Here is a 16,917-nt window from a genome sequence, read left to right as displayed (position 1 = left end):
GAAACTAACTTTGAAGGAGGCTAATTATACTTTGCAGACCTTGACTTATGTACAATCTAAATATTTGAGTTTTCATTTTTTCTTTATCTAAGAATACGATGAGACTACTACAGTCTTTAAAGAGTAACATAAACACAACGTGGTAAAGCTGGATTTTACCTTCACCTTTATGTCATTAGGCAAGCTGGTCCGGTTTTTCTCCCCACCCTACCAAGCAATTAGTCATTTAAAAATTACTTTGCCATTAGTGCACTTTCTTTAAATTGGTAATATCCTATCTTAATGTAAGAAACATTGCTACATTAGGTCTGCCAGGAAGAAGCTGATCTATCTTTGAGCATGTTAGTAACAACAAATTCAAAGACTGCTTCAATTTTAATATTATGACACTTAAGCCTAATTCAAGAAATTTTATGCTAAGGCTGCTTCTGCTGTTAATAACTTGAAGGATGATTACAAGCCAGTATTTACAATACTTTTGCAACAGTTTTTAACAAGCTTGCATACCTATTAACAACAGTGCACTTTGTCGAGGTCTAGCATCTTATAAAGGTTTAGAGAGGTAAAGAACAGAGACATTTTAGTTTTACTCATATTTGGCAGCAGTAACAATGTCTGCTAAAATGTGCTCTAAAGCTCAAGGAATTTATTACATGGTAACTAAGCCTAATTTAACAGTCTGCATTCAGTTTTATTTTTTTCAATTGAGGGACTAACCATGCTTTCTTCAATACTATTTTTGAAGAGTTCCATTTCACAACATGTAAAGATATTTGGTTTGCTTATACTTTGAAGAGAGCAACTACAATATTAAACATTTGCTATTTTCAAAGAAGGTAACTGCTTTTTGAAATAGCAAAAGAGTAGCAGCTCTGCACGAGCAGTCTCTAGGGAAGTAGAAGGGACAGGTTGCAAATTTTGCACCAGATGAGGGCACAAGCAGCTCTTACTGCCAACAGAACTTGCTCCTAAATAGTACTAGGAGCACCAACAATCTACCAACTGTTAGATGCCTTTTCTCGACTTAATCTAACCTGATTAGAAAGTTACTTTTAAGATTGTGAAGACCTCACTCTAATCTGTATCACCCAAGTCAAGGTCTATCTCAGTACCCTTCCAATCCACCTAGCACACAACTAGATTAAAACACCTATATGAAACACATACATATGAAGTTTACATACCACAAATTTTCAGAGGTGCCTCTAGTTCCAGGAGAATAGGCTGGCTAAGAAATATTTCCCGTGACTTTATGCACAAGCCCCGAACTTCTGCTTCGGTCATCTGAACAATCTTCCCAGGACGACATCCTCGTACTGAAATGATATGTTTAAAAATTGAAGGTAACTATCACTCAGATACACAGGAATAGGTAAGTGCAGATGAGCTGTATTTGAAATCTATATTTGACAAAAAGCCAGCAGAACACTCCAACATATCTACTAAATGTCTTGGAATTATATATTCCAATGGATTCTAAAATTAATCTCTGATACTGTGCTAACCTGTGCTTAAAGGTTTGTATGCATTCCTGTTAAATCAGGTTCTCAGAAGAGAACAATTTAAGCCTTGCTTTCATCCACATTTGTATAAATAGCAATTTCAAAGTGTTTCAAACAATCCCATTATGCTAGAGTACTGACAACAGGCAAAAAAATACAGAAAATGGAAATCCTGAAAACACTTTCACATTAGTACAAAATAAACTTGTTTAGGACTGTTGATTTCAACAGGCCTACCTAAATACAAAGAAAAAACCCACAGGCACGTTTACACTTTCAGCAGCTGCAATTGCCATATTAGGAACATCACACTAAAAACTATGAAAGTTTGATGAAACCTTCATTCATATATAACAGCTCTTGAGTTATTGGAACCTTTACGTGCAAAGACATTCTAATTAGAATGAAATTGAATTCCTAAACCAATAAGTCAGGTATTCAGACCTATATTTGGCACTGAGTTTTCAAAAGCATTCGCATGTCATTGCGTTCCAGCCAATATCCTCTGGGACGTTTATCTGCAGCTGCTTCTTTCCACAGATATCTATATGATTCCTGTCAGAGGTTTTAATGTGTCTTTAATGAGGCAGCAAAATAGAACAAATGTGCCTGCACTCTGGCTGATCCAGTTCAGTCTTGCATCTCAGCATAAGCCAAACTTCAGAGTTCAAACTAATAAGCCAGAATGTATCAGTGTCTACAACAGGCGAACATCCTGTTCTGCCATCTGCTGTAGACGGAAGCAACATTCAGCACTAAACCACGGTAGTTACCTACAGGAGAAGCTGGTACGAAACTTTAGCAGTTCAAATCCAAATGGTTTCAAACTCAAACATAATAAGACACTACTTCATAAAAATTTTAGCTGCAATTTCAGGAAGTCTAGTAAGATAGATTTGCAGACAGAATAGCAAAAACTAGTCCTTCACACATAAAATAAGTTCCTGGCTTGCCTGCTTCCCCTCTCCAAAAACAAAGATTAAGCTTGCAACTTTTTTTTTAATTCATATAACCCCCTCCTTTTCCTTTTATTTCCGCCTAGCTCCTAGAAAACATACTTTACAGAGGAAATCAGTATTATTACCTACATTGTGCAATGGGGAAAAAATGGATATGACTGGAAATAGTTCATGGTAGGTCACCTAGTACTAACTGTCCAAAGTGTTAAGCTCAAAAAGCTCTGCTCTGGTTATCACTGCATGCTTCTCCCAGTGTAACTGCACATCTGATCATTACAACACTGTGCTATGAATTTTTATTTTTACTAAACACCAAACACACTTGTTAAACTGAGGTTAGGAAGCAGCCACAGGAACATGTGAAAAGGCAGAAATGAAGAATGGTTTTCTCAAGCAGGGAAGAGAAGATGTGAAACTAGATCCTGAGACAGATGGTTTGAGTGCCAAAATAGCAGGAGGGCCAGTCTATCTGCAGTGAGGATACACTGGAAATACTTCACTCATTAGAATCCCACAAGAACAAGGCTGTGCCATACAGGACTTCTTTCAGTGAAACTCTGAATCAGTACCAGGTGATATTTACCATATGGTAAGTCACATTCCTTTTGCTAATTAAGATTTCAACTATACTTGACAAAGCAAACAGCTTTTAATAACACTTTTTTTTGGTTATTCTTCATGCATTAAGGTCTTGGCTTACATATTAGAATACAAAGACAGACATTAGACACAATAAAGGTGACTAGAAAACAATAAATGCCTACAGGTTTCCATTTCATCACATCTCAAACATCTATTAAGTTATGCACTTATAGATACGTCTTCAGTCCCACGGGGATTATTAGCAAAAAGAAAATACATCTCAGGCTCAACAGCTCTGCACAGGACTTGACTATCCAATTTGTGAGGGATCAAAATGCTCCAACAATCTCCACCTTTTCAAATGCTTACATTCCGGTAGCTTATAATGATCTCTTTCATAGACTAGAAACTCACTTTGACAGGCACACAAAGTGTCACTATACATAAAAAGCTCCCACCTGAAAGAGCAGAGTCTTAGTATCACAATGGCTATCATTTTATTGAAACAACTGCTATATTTTAAACCCATGGCTAACAACATCAAGGTCATGCCAAAGCAGCATGGAACACAACTAGGTCTTCAGTCCTATTTTTCCTCTACAAACTGCATTTTTTCAACCTGTTTTGATAAGCAAAGTATTAAATACAGAGGAGAATTACATAACTACTGTCATAATGTTTTGCAACACCAGAATTAAATCATTTCATCTAGATTAAAACCAAGTAGTGATCTAATTGCACACTTTTTACATCCACTCTATTTTCAGAGCTCAAACTCAGGAAAGCCCACCATACACAACATTAATGTTACCATAAGTAGTACTAGACCAAGCACAGAGTCCAAAATTGAGACAGCAGTTCAAGGAGGGCACTCACAATACTTAAAATAACTTTGATCCAATCAATGTTTCTTAGAACACCAGTCTTTAGCTCCCTCTGGAACTCACATGGAGATTGAAACTTGGAACAATTCCTTTATAGGACTGAGGCTTTAAATGCTGCTGGATTTTTGCACGAGAAGACACAGTGGACATGCAGCTCCCAACTTCAAAATTAACTGCCATAGTCACTGCATCCAGTGTCTTGATGTTAGTTCATTACTTTTTACAGTGTAGCCTTAAACATTGCAAGCCCTGAACAGACAAACCAACAAACTGGGCAGTAACTTATTACCACACTTCAGATTCTCCAGATAAGAGACATTTCTACGACTATAGCAAATATGTCACTCTAGGAGGAGGAGACAACATATACCCAGTGATTGCTCTTACTTCCAGCTCTTGGGAAAGGTATAAATCTGGGTCATTGCACCTTTGCAAAGGCACCCTCCCCCCTCCATCGGAACAGTCAGCAGCTCCACATAACAAACATGTAAGCTCAGTTACATTTGACAAACAAAGCCTCATGAGGGTTTCATGAGGAATAATCATCAATAATATAGTTAGGAGATGTTTTCTCCCACAATCCCCGATCATCAATAAGGGTATTGCATGTTGAAAAATGACAAGCTGCTGTGACCCTGGAAGCCTCAGCCCTTTACTGGATCCAAAGGCTCTGAAAGGTTCACCAAGTAGTCATCCAAAACAGCTGTGCCACAGCTACGGTACAAGTAACACAAGCAAGACTAAGCACATCTTGCACCAGCTTACACTACAACCACAATTTTGTTGAACTTTCCTTGACTCGGCTGAGCACTGTACAGACTGTAAACAAGAGCATCTCTCAACGCATTTAGTTTTTCAAAAGCCAAATCCCCAAGAACAGATTTCAGAGGAGGGTATGAGAATGAGATCAAGAGTGTAAGTGATGTTTTTCAGACTCATTTACAAAATACTAAAGCTAACTGTTCTTAAAACATGCAAGTCATAGCTGCATGCATTCTAAAATCTGTAGCTCACAAAAAGCCTTTAACAGCATTGGGAAAACCATCATTTTTAATAGTTGTCATTTACACAGAGCAGAAACAGCATCCCAACATTAGACATGAATTAATTCTCTTTAATCTAAGACACAGATGCTGTAAACAAGCTTTGATTTACATAAAAGTCTTTGGTAGGGACAGCAACTCCTGTTGTAATACACAATCCCACGTGCATAGTGCTATGCCAGAACAAGCCTTTGCTGCAAGGAGCTTAAAGCAGACTGACATAGTAGGGAATAAAGAGAATTAAAAGCAACTATATCCATTGTACTGCCAGGCTATTATTTTAGCACAACAGATCCTATAGTAATCCAAAAGCTGCTCTAATCAATATTAAAATGGTCTCTGCATCTACACAACCTTTCATAAGCAACCTCAGCAAGTCTACTAATAGCAATCAGCAATCAGAAACATGAGTTGCACAGTGGCAGGACAGAAAAACTTCAGCAAAAGTAATTATTATTTTTTTAATCCCTCCAAATTTCATGCCAGAAAGTAGCAAATTATGTAAGGCAATACTGAAGAGGAAGAAAATAAATATCACTGAGGAAAGTGGGTGAAGAATTGGCTGTTGGAAGTTCTATGAGCACCACTTTTTGCCATACTCTTTCATGAACTGGAGAAAATACATTTAACCTATTCTGTCACGCTGTTTCTAGCGTGCCTCTCAGTAGCTAAGCTGCTCATTTTGTGGCATCACTAATAGAAGCTTCTTCAATTACTTTATCAGCTGTGGTATGCACAGCTGTCCTAAGCATTTATACCATGTTCTCCAATACCACTTGTGTCCTGTTTACTGGACAAAATATTCATGGTTTTAGCATAACATGAACACCCAGACTTCTAAGTCTCATAAAAAATTGGGCCAGCATTATTGCTAAACAGCAGCCTCCTTATTTCCCTACACTCTGCTTTTTTTGCAGACATAAGCATTTGTGTGGCCAGACAGTAAACTGCATCAGTGAACTGATCTTTTCTTTCTAGTACAAAGACACAACAAAACAAAAATGTAATCTAGACGGTTCCCCAAGCTGAAGAATACATCCACTGTGAACTTGAGCTAGGACTAGTGAAGGAATAAGCAGCTGGTTCTGTTTCTTTTCACAGTAGCTCCAGCCAAGCCTATTTCTGAAATTACGGCTTTAGAGATCTATTTTGCTGGAGTATGTATAAAAAAACCCCAAAACTACAAAAAAGACTGCAAGCATGCAATTTTACAAATTGCACCCATGCAATTCCCACAAGCTTACGTTCCCCCTGACATTCAGTGGAATGTTTAACATTAGTAATTAACTACAACATTTAACTATTTATTTCTTGTGCTTGAAAGTACTTTGGAGTATTTGATGAATCCTTAACAGCCACTCAATAGCAGGAGCAGAATGGATTTGGAAGCCAAAGATGGCATTACCAATGACTTGGAAAAAACCCAACAGTTCTTACACTGATTTTGCTCTCAGCACTTTTAAAATCCAAGTTATGTATTTTCATGGTTTTAAGTCAGAAATCCTCCACTGGATTTTAAAAGTGTCTTTCATTTTGGAAAGCAAAACTTCTACTCCCTCAAAATATTTTCTGTTATTTAAATTGTTTAGCTGTCATCCAGAAGCAGCCACTCCCTAGCTTACAGCAAAACATTGAGAGTTAAGCCAGCAACAGAACTTTTCAAAGTTTCAGAATTGTAACAGAACTAAGCTTAGAATGGCTTTCATTCATGGGTTACACTGGTGGACTGCAATAATACAAATGAATACACAGCTCCTCTGCATGGTGTACACAGCAAAGCTCTGTACCTTTCCTAGGGTACATCATCCAAACTCTCCACCAAAAACAGAAGAATCAGCCTTCCAGGGAGTTTTGTCTTGAAGAACTGTGCTTTTATATCCAAGTACTCTTAAAATCTTAAGAAATCTGCCTTCACTGGATGCTCTTGATATTAAGTATTTTGCTGAAGAACACAGTCACTGCTTGTGAACTCATTTTAGTAGAACTTAGTTAACATCAAACACAAAGTCACTGCAGAGTAAGAGACTGCCCAAGCCTTTAATTTCTAACCAGGAAAATAACCAACCAATGAAGTGTTCTCCTTCTACCCAAACTTGAATTTATTCTTAAAATACATACTATCCAGCAGAATTAAGGCTCATGGAGAAGGAGCTTTGTTAGAAACTAGTATCTAAAGTTGCTTCAGGGGATACCCAAATAAGCCCATGAAAACAGGCAAGTGTCCCTACACCAACCTCCACCCATTCTATTTGCTTTTCTTGGACTACCTACTTCCTTACCCAGAGGTTCCATAAACTAACTTCTGGTCTCTGTCATTCTGTATCATGCACAGTTCCAAGAATTGCTGAATTCAAAGCTGAAAGACAATATTGCAGTAGTTACTCCATTCTGTGAGCAAAATGTGTAACCCTAATGCTTGTTAATGGTCTGTATTTACTCTTTGCTTAACTACACTTGAACCTAGAACTCATGCAACTAGCAAAGTATACGGTAGAAGCCTCTCACTATACTGTATTATACAAAGCAGTGGCAATTCCTATTCTAGTCCATTTGGAAGGCTAACCTAGCATAAAAGTCTCAAGACCCAAAGAATTTCAGGTTCTTTCTCAAAGTTTGATGATTTTTTTTCCCCTAAGCAGTGCTAATGAAATTCCTAAAATTTGAGGAAGGCAGAGGCAAATTACAAAGTTACTTCATAACTCTTGAGAATCACCAAGGAGAGAAGTTACTTAAGTTGTAATACCAAAAGCTAGGGTTTAATATGACTTTCGCATCTCTTCAATTTCTCAGGTATTTAACTAATACAGTTATGTGGGATATACACACAAAAGCTTTGTATCAACCTTGGTATTAAAAAGCCACAAAACACACTGAAGATGGTGCTTTGAAACTAAGATGATGACCTAGCCCATGTACTAGACAAATCATATGACAGTAAGAGAAGGCAGTAAACAGGTTCATGTCTATGTTCAGATTATGAACGTATCACGTTAAAGGATGTAGTTAAGAGTGGATTCCCCTATACACACCCCCCCTTCACTAAGTACAGCATCTGACCTTACTCAGTAACTGCCAAACATAGTATGCATGACTTCACAGTGCTAAACAATGTATTGTGTTTGTTTTTCCCTTTTTTTAAAAGTTACATACCTACATTTGTAGTGGTCACTAATGAGCATTTAATTGCAACTATCAAGTATTACAAATACTCTTATCTACATTAAACAAAACCAGTGATTTTTTTTCCTTTTATACTATGATCCAGCTGTACTCTGAGCAACACACTGAATGAGTCAAGTAGAACTGTGCTGCAGAGTATCTAAATGAAACAGTTACTGAACCATGTAGGCTTCAAGTGGCAAAATAGCCAGTCAGAATAAAGGAACACCAGCACACATTGCCTGACACCAGGCTCTTGGCCTTCAGTGCAATTTTTCAAGCCAATTATCACATTTGTCATGCACTTATAAAGCTAAAGATGAACTGGCTGATATCTGCACTGCTGTACAAACTCAGAAACAAACGTCATTCTCCTTTCTATCCCTTCTCCCTGTTAAATACAACACCTATCCTCCTCAAAACATATGAAAACTGCCTATTTTCTTTCTCTCCACAGACCATTTCAAAAATACAAGTTTGCAAGAAACTCCTTATTAAGTTTTCCTTGCTTATTTATCTAATAGCAAATTATCCAGCAATTTCACACCAAACCAGGTAATAACTCCTGTTTAATCAAGGTTCACCTCCATGGTTTGTTTATATTGTTCTGCAATAGATCATTAAGGTCTTTTTCTTCTCTACAACTGCCTCTCTTTTTCAGTGTCAGTTACAGAGCCTGTGGAACTGCAAGCACTACTACTATATCATACCACACCATCAGGCTGGCTGGATAGGTTAATTAGTTAAGACTAACCAAACAAAAAAGACATTATTGACCATAATAATTAGCCTAGTAGCTCTATAGCATTTTAAACTAATAAGGAAACTCTCAGTTATGTCACATACATTTAAAATCCAACTTCCATTTGAAAAATTGAGTAATATTCAAATTTCTGTTCTTATCACAACCTGCAAGACCTCTGAAATCAGAAGAAATTGAAGGTTGCAGCTTTCTTAGAAGACATTGTATGACACGGTAAGAACACTGTGCAACCAGCTTTTAATAAGGCAATCAAAAAAATCACACTTTCAGCTGAACGTTGAAGCAATAACCATTCTTCACATCTACTGGAAGTTTGATAACTCTCTTCTTGGACAAGTATTTTCCAGCTTTCTTGGTAGATCAGTACTATCAGATGTAGTAGCCCTCCCAGCCTCACCAAAACTAATTTTGTTTCAAAGCAGATCCACATTAAGTTCCCTCAACCAAACTGAAGCTGTTAATTTGAAATAGGTTAGCCAGATTTAGACAAAGTAAATTTGTTTTTAGAGCTATACAAATAAACTCTCTTCACAGAAATCCAGCTTGTATTTAAGGCTACTACATGCCTGGGTTTCCCCAAGTACATCCCCCCCTCTTCCATACAGAAAACTCCTTAGTGTTTACCAAGGCAGATACCTATATATTTGAAAGTGCATAAAGTCCCATCCAGCTGGGCTGCCTTATATCCATAAATTTTAAGAGACATATACAGCACAGGAAGTCCAACACCCAGACAGAAATACAGCAGTCTTACTTAACGGCATCCACAGCACTCTTAAGAAGTAAGGTCACACCTATTCCAGCATCCTTGCTTCGATACAGAGGCAACTTTTCCACACATCACCACAGCTTAAATTAGCTTAGAGCCTAGCCTAAATTTAAGTTGGTTAGCTCAGCATTTTTGCAAATTTCAGGGCATTTCCCACAGAGGGATACATGGTGTGCCTAGGTGGGGCAAAATACAACATATTCCACATGTGCTGTACTCATGACAGTCTCGTGTGTGTGTGCATACTCCCGAGCTGTCCACAGCTAGAATGGACTGGGAAAATCTATCCACCAGATGGCATAGCTGGGAAGGTAGAAAGAAAAAAAACACCAACAAAAAAGCACACTGAAGCAAAAATGAGGCAATCATTAGTGATTTCTTTATCAAAAGAAATCTTACAATAAAGCTAAAAGTGTCTCCAAGATCAGGCAGGCACACATCTAAGAGCACTAGCATCTCCCTCATTCTTCTACTAAAGAAACAGAAATGGTAATTTAAGTCTGGAAGTAAAAGAAATAAGAGAAAGCATTGCTACGTTGAGACTTTATGCACACAGTATACACTTCAGTTTTACCTTCCTCCAAATAGAATTTATTTGTAAGGTATCACTAACTAGTAACCAAGTATTAGGTACATTGCAAGAGAACATCAATTCAAAACAAGCTCTTACCATTCCTAAATTTACCACTTAACCAATGAATAAACAAGATAAGACTTGGTATATGCAAAAGAACATGGAAATTAAAAACTAATGTCCTAGAAGACTATCACCATGCATTACATTATGGTTCAGCTGAGTCTGTCTGAAAGCTATCCCCAATTTAACTCAAGAGTTAATGAATCTGGCTTTCAGCACTCTCTAAAATAAGTACACTTTCAAGATAACCCTCAACATATGTGCACGCATGCTTGAGAAGATGTTCTTGATGAATTCTCTCAAGCAGCCTGGTTATAGGCCACCTCGTACCAATATCTAAGAAAAAAAGAAAAAACCCAACACGTGGAGGGCAAGATGATCTAAGTAAGTAAATCCAATCAAAAGGCAAGTCAATGTATCATATAACCCAAAAGATACACAGTCTTGAGCAACAAGGGTAAAAACCGTTAGAGTAACCTGATTAAAGTAAGAACAAGAACTCATGACAGTTAATATCACAGCCTAGAAACAGGTGTCACCTACCAGCAACTCAATGACAGTAGGGAAGTTTCCTGTTGCTGTGGCTTTTGATATGTATTTGCTACCCCTTAAAATTTATGTGCAGCAGCCACAGAGAGACAATTGTAGACTGCTATTCAAACTTCATCCATTTCACTTGAAGTAACTGAAAGGATTAAATATGTATCTCATGACATTTCAGAAAAGTGTCTTTATTATTATTTTTAATGCACTTTTTACAGCTCAAAACCCACACTTCCTGATCCTTTAAGTCAAAGTTGAAGTGTAAGTAATGGAGCAAAAAAACTTGCTTTAAACTAATTAATTGCTCCAGAGATAAGAGTCAATAGAAATTTTTCTGCACAAGCAGCACGGGGAGGGATTCATACTCACTTTACCAGAACAGGTCAGCTAAGCAACAACATGAGCTCCAGAATGTGAGCTGCCAATTGTACAAAAAAAAAAAGAGCTTCACTGTGAAACACTACTATTCAAACCACAGCTTAAGATATTATACGCTAGCAGTACAAAAAATAAAAGATGTTAAATAGAAGCAAAAATAATTCATACACAATGCATTCTTTTAATAGTTGAGGTTTTAAGTAAAATCTATTCCTTTTCAGATACAAGATGCTGTACAAGGTAGTCCTACTACTGCTAGTAGGTGACAAGAAGAGAAAACCCACCCTGTTTCCCTTAAGAATCTTCCTAATCTCTGCTCAGAGGGAGAAACAAACTGACAAACAGAGACAAAAAATTATAAGCAAAGCTTGGTTCAGAAGTTGCACATACATATCTCTAAAGTACTACGGAATACAAAACACAAATTAGGTTGCTTGGACACAAGGCACCCAATCATAATCCAAAAAGCTAGAAAGTTGCAACACAAGTATTTATGGTGTATGTAAAAGGTATGGAACACATATTTTAAAAGTCTGTAAAAAAAATGATAAAGAGAGTAAGAACAGTCTAACAAGTTGCATACCAAAACACTGCAGAATCCCCTCCTCTTAAAGCAATCTATATTAAAGTAACTACACTGATAAGCAAAGAGGAAAAGTACCTTTCAAACATATTTTTAAAGTGGCTCTCAAAAAAACCCACCACCACACATATACATGTATTTTGATGTCCCAAAAAAACCTGCACTGCAAAGTCAATGTTTACTAGGTTACTATTTGGTTTGTTTTAAAAATCTATCTACTAATCTGGGTTTCAACATCCAGAAAAAGGGAGTTTTACCTGTATTAGTGATCAAAGATAAACTTCGACTAATGATACCTGCAGGTTTCTTCATACTATACTACACTGCATACCTTAAATGACAAACATAAACAAAACTGCGCAAAGCCTTTATATATTTTGAAATATTTTATTGGTCATAATTAAGTTTCATATCTAAAAAGAACAAATAGCAACTACTAAAAAAAAATCCTCAAAGCCCTAAACTCTTCTTTGTAGTAACTCAGCTGAACAAAACTTTCAGACTTACAAAACTTGTTTCACTTCCAGAACTGCACATACTCCAGAAATTCCTTTCTATAAGCCTTCTACAAAGTGATCCAACTATCCAAGGAATACAGAGACCAAGTAACCCATGCACACACTCTCATCTCCAACACACCAAGTATTTGTTGAATGTGGAATGAAAGATTAATGGGACAAGCGGCCTAAGAAGACTGAACATTTCAAGACATAACTTAAATAAAAAGAAAATGCTAGGAATAATTCCTCAGCTTCTCCTAAAGCAAGGAATAGGTCAGTTTCCTCCTTACTTTAAAGGAAAGGCTCACTATTCGATACACACAAAACCCTTCATAGCTTTTATTAGCCACCCATGAGAGCCACTTTTGGAGACTGCCCCGTAGGCAGGCAGAAGAATGTCAGCCCACTAAATCCCTGTGCTTCCACTGACACTCACGTACATACAACTCCATACCTAACGCAGCTTATACACATAATAGACTGCGACTAATCCAACTGGAGAAAGGGATAAGGCCGCCCATAGCTCAGCTAGCGAGGCTTCCCCAGCTCGCCCCTAAGCCAGGCAGCTGCAGCGGGAGGAAAGGGAGGAAGGAAAGCGGGGCTTGTTTGGTTTTGTGGTTTGGTTTTTTTTTTGGTTTTTTTTTTTAAATAGGAAAGCAGACACTTCACCTAGACAGGGAGGACGGACCTCCGCACACACCAGCACCGACAGGACGCTTAAAAGCACCCCTCCTCCCTCCAAAGGGCTCAGCAGGGCCGGGCTCAGGGCACGAGCGACGGGGGGCCAAGCCCCATCCCGGCCGCCACCCCGGCCCGGCGGTGCGAGGGAGACACTGCCACCGCTCCCCCGGCCGCAGCGCGGGACGAGCCCGCCCCACCCGCTTCCCCCTCACCCCGCCAGCAGCCCCGGCTTCCGCGGGGACGTCGGGGGGGAGGCGACGGCGCTCTCTCACCCTCCGCCGTGCCCGCGTGAGGCGGCAGGCAGGCGGGGCTGCCCGGCGCCTCGCTCACCTTCCAGCAGCCGGGTGATGAGGCTATCCACGTTCAGCTCCCCATCCGCCATTTTGTGGCCACCAGACTCGGTCCCGGGCAGGGAGGAGGGCGCTTCACGGAGGAGGAGGAGCAGGGAGCGGTGGCCGCAGCTACAATGGCTCCCCCCCACCCCCCTCCAACAGTCCCCTGCGGCCGCTCGGCTTCTCCCGCGCTGCCAGCCAAAAGCGCCGCGCCCGCTCCCTCACCGCTAAATGGGGGGAAACCTCCACCCCTCCTCCCTGCGCCTCCTCCCCGCCTCAGAAGCCACCAGGGCGCATGCGCCTCCTCACCCCTCCCGCCGCCGCGGCTCTACCACTCCGCGCTCCAGGCACGGCGCAGGCGCCGAAGGTGCTGGCGGGCTCCGGGGCGCATGCGCACAGCCTCACCGGCCCTCCCTCATCCCCCGCGGGTTTCCAGGTTACCGCCCGAGCGCGGGGTGCTGCGGATGGTGCTTGGCGGGCTGGGCCGGTCACTCTGTCACCTGCTGCCTCACGGGAGGGAACTGCCCGGCCCTGGCGCCCCAGTCGGGCTTTCCTGGCCTGCTTTCTGCCCGGTCCAGGCATCGGAGCTCGGGGGCGCGCAAGCCAGGCCCCCGCTGGGCTTCCTCTGGGTTAGCCCCTTCAGGTCTCCGCAGAGCGGAGGATGAGGAGGCCTTTCCTGTCACGACGCCTGCAGCCGCCAGTCCTGAGGGGCTGGGCAGCTCTGCCGGCTGTCTCTGTAACTCGGGGAGTAGCTCTGAGGACTTCATCGTGGATGCGGGGATACTTGGCACTTCTCATGGTGCCCCACCTCCTTATAACGTGTTACTGCAGGAGAGTGGTGGCTTTACTTTAAGAAGAGGTTATGTTGGCAGCCATCAATTATGGACAAAAGACAAGAAAATGAGTCGTAGTAGGCTGTGCGTAACCTGTGTGGAACTGGAATGACAAGTTGTGCTCTTTATAGCCCTTCTCTAACACAGTTGTTAGAAAAACCTAACCAATGTGGTTTATGTTTCTTTCGGCTGGACCTGCTTAGAGTACTTTTTTGGTGATTTCTGAAACTTTTAAGATGAGCACTCTAAAGACATACTAGTTTACATACTTCTGTCGACAGATGCTTGCCTTGGATGGACAGAGAAGTGCTTTAAAACGTAGGTGGTGAAAACTTCTTGTGAACCGGGACAGCAGGCAAATACATGTATGTTGACAAAATAACAAAGCACAGATGTTCTAGAAAAAAACAGGCTGCTTATTTCTATGCCTAAATATAGATGTTGATGTAGAAACTTAGCTCTGTGAGCTCGAACTTGAATTTTTCCATCAGTTGGTACAAGCCAGCAAAATATGTCACCTTAAGTAATTTCAAAACCCAGCTTTTTATCTCTTGATAAGGAGAAAATGAGTATGAGCAAAACAAAAGCAATTAGGACAAGGTGGGGCCAATGATTAGGCGTTAGGTGATGCTAGGTGTCCAGACAGTCAGGTAAAAGAACACTCTTTTGAAATACCTAAGCAATGATAATAAAGTTTCACTTGATATGCTGAAGGAAGAGGAAGAAACTCCAGAAAAGAAAATTGATTTTGTATCTCCGTTTGTAGGCAGCATATATGGAAATGTAATTCCAACTCATCAGCTGAAAGCATATACAGCTATCCTTTTTTTTTCAAATTCTGCTAGTAGTAAAAAAGTCAAGTAAAAAAATATTTTTCTTTCATTTTTTGTCAAACTAGGAAAAATAATTTTTCAGCTTTTAAAAGGATCTTCCTTATCCCAACTACTTTATTGCTGCCAAAACTAATAGATCCACAGCCCCTCTTGAGCTTTTAGAAATTGTCCCAGTTTCATTTCACACAACTGAACTGCCCTGAAGGTTATTTTAAGCCATCGCAACATCAGGTTCAGACATAATAATATTATATTATCACAGAACATTCTGCATTGACAACAAAATGGGGATATGAAATTATCTTTCACTGTAGCATAAAGATACAATTAATTTGTCTTCCAAAACTCCATAAGATACTAAACTTTCAGATACACTGAGCAAAACATAATTCCCTAACAAGTGTTTTCACTAGGCATGTCAGCATGTTCCAGAAACAATTCAGCAGCATATCATAATAACAAAATAATTTAATAAGCAGAGATGCTATGGAACAGAACAAGCTGCAAAAAATACCTCACATCTTTCCTTGTAGACACTGTGACGGTGTCTTTATTTTACCACATTGACCTGTATAACTCATGCCATTGCATTTTGAGGATCTCTGGTAAATACATTAAGCTTGTCTTTTCTACTCCATTTCACTACTTCCCTGTTTTCCCAGTTTTCTTGAGGGGCTGATGGATAGCTGGGTCGTACGATGAGGAAAGCCCACTGGTGCTGTCCTTGACGTCAGAAGTACGACACCTCACAGGGCGCCTCTCAGTTCCCGTCACGGCTGCATCCTGGCTCGCACACCAGAACACGCCTTCCCTCTTCTTCCGTCAGCCCATGCGGTGGGAACATAGCTGGGTGACAGAGTCCCTCCCAGCTGCACGTGGGTTCTCAAACGGGAGGATGGTCGCCTGTAAAGTTTCCCCCCCTCCCTGCCACCTTGCTTGGTACCTTGAGCAGGGAATGAGTACGTTGAGTTTCTCCCTCAGTGGGTAAAACTTGACAGGTCCCGTGGTTTACGTTGGCGTAATCCCAGTACAGCAAATAGAATTAAAAGATCAGAGACTGAGGCCCGTTGTCATCTGTGATTCAGAAAGAAGTAGTTAATGTGGACTGAATGCGTTTTCTTTGATCAAGGGGAGATGCTCAGTAATTTTTGTCATTACAGCATATACAGATAGGCCAAAGATACCTAACTGGTGATTTAAGTAGCAGGAGGAGCTGAATGTCGCTGATGTCTGTGGCAATTTCTCATTAATAATGCTCAACTTTCTAAACTTCCTTTCAGTTATTTTGAAATTTCCTCTTATTTCCACCAACATGGCTTTGTGTCTAACTTTCCCCTACTTGGTCTCCGTGTCATTTACCCTAATTACCCTGTGTGTCAACTTGCGTCTCCTTCTCCACATGCCGTCTCAAGGTGTCCTTTAATTTGCACTGCTCTTCTGCTGAGTTTAGAAGATTTGAAGGACAGAAATTTCCAAAGAAGGTGGCAAAAAATTATATGTTAGTAAGTGTCATTCCATAAACTGGGGCTCTCTAGACACGAGTTCTCACGCTGCTGTGGAGACACTTGCATCCCCAGCTACAGAGCACTGTCTCAGCATCTCTGATGTTATCTACTCTTCCCTAGTAAACTTACATTGGTTCAGCCAGTATGTCTACTACCTGTTGTGCTTTAAAGTTAGTGCATTACACGCACTTTTAAGTTATTTACTACACCATTGTAACTGCTGCTTTCCAAAACCAAGGCCCCAGCTACGTTGCCCTCCTAGGTCTGTCATCAATTACTTGCTAGACAGAACATGGCAGTATTTTACAGCGTTATCCTGTCACTACAGCTTGTTTCTACTGTACTCTATCACCTTTGCTGACTGTTAACTTCGGGCTGACTGCAGCTGTTACGTAGATGGGAGGAGGAAGCCGGGAGGAGCTATGTCGTTA

The 16,917-nt window shown here is 40.3% G+C and overlaps 1 protein-coding gene and 1 long non-coding RNA gene across 3 annotated transcripts in view; both read right to left on the bottom strand.

Moving 5' to 3' along the window:
• The window catches only part of PPP1CB (protein phosphatase 1 catalytic subunit beta), a 29,491-nt gene extending 15,825 nt beyond the window's left edge, over positions 1-13,666 (bottom strand). The window contains exons 1-2 of the mRNA XM_054822604.1: positions 13,314-13,666; positions 1,185-1,316 (exon numbers count right to left, since the gene is read on the bottom strand). Coding sequence (XP_054678579.1) covers positions 1,185-1,316; positions 13,314-13,365 — 184 coding nt within the window. The 5' untranslated portion in view covers positions 13,366-13,666. The remainder of the gene's footprint in view (positions 1-1,184; positions 1,317-13,313) is intronic.
• Positions 13,667-14,943: 1,277 nt separating this feature from the next.
• Positions 14,944-16,917, bottom strand: part of LOC129205103 (uncharacterized) — a 32,260-nt gene continuing 30,286 nt past the window's right edge. For both annotated transcript variants that reach the window (XR_008576612.1, XR_008576611.1), the window contains one exon: positions 14,944-16,055. This is a non-coding gene — a long non-coding RNA (uncharacterized LOC129205103). The remainder of the gene's footprint in view (positions 16,056-16,917) is intronic.

Source organism: Grus americana, chromosome 3 (genome assembly GCF_028858705.1).
Source record: "Grus americana isolate bGruAme1 chromosome 3, bGruAme1.mat, whole genome shotgun sequence".
NCBI classification, from domain to species: Eukaryota; Metazoa; Chordata; class Aves; order Gruiformes; family Gruidae; genus Grus; species Grus americana.
The sequence above is the reverse complement of the archived record's forward strand: the minus strand, read 5'-3'. Positions and strand labels throughout refer to the sequence as shown.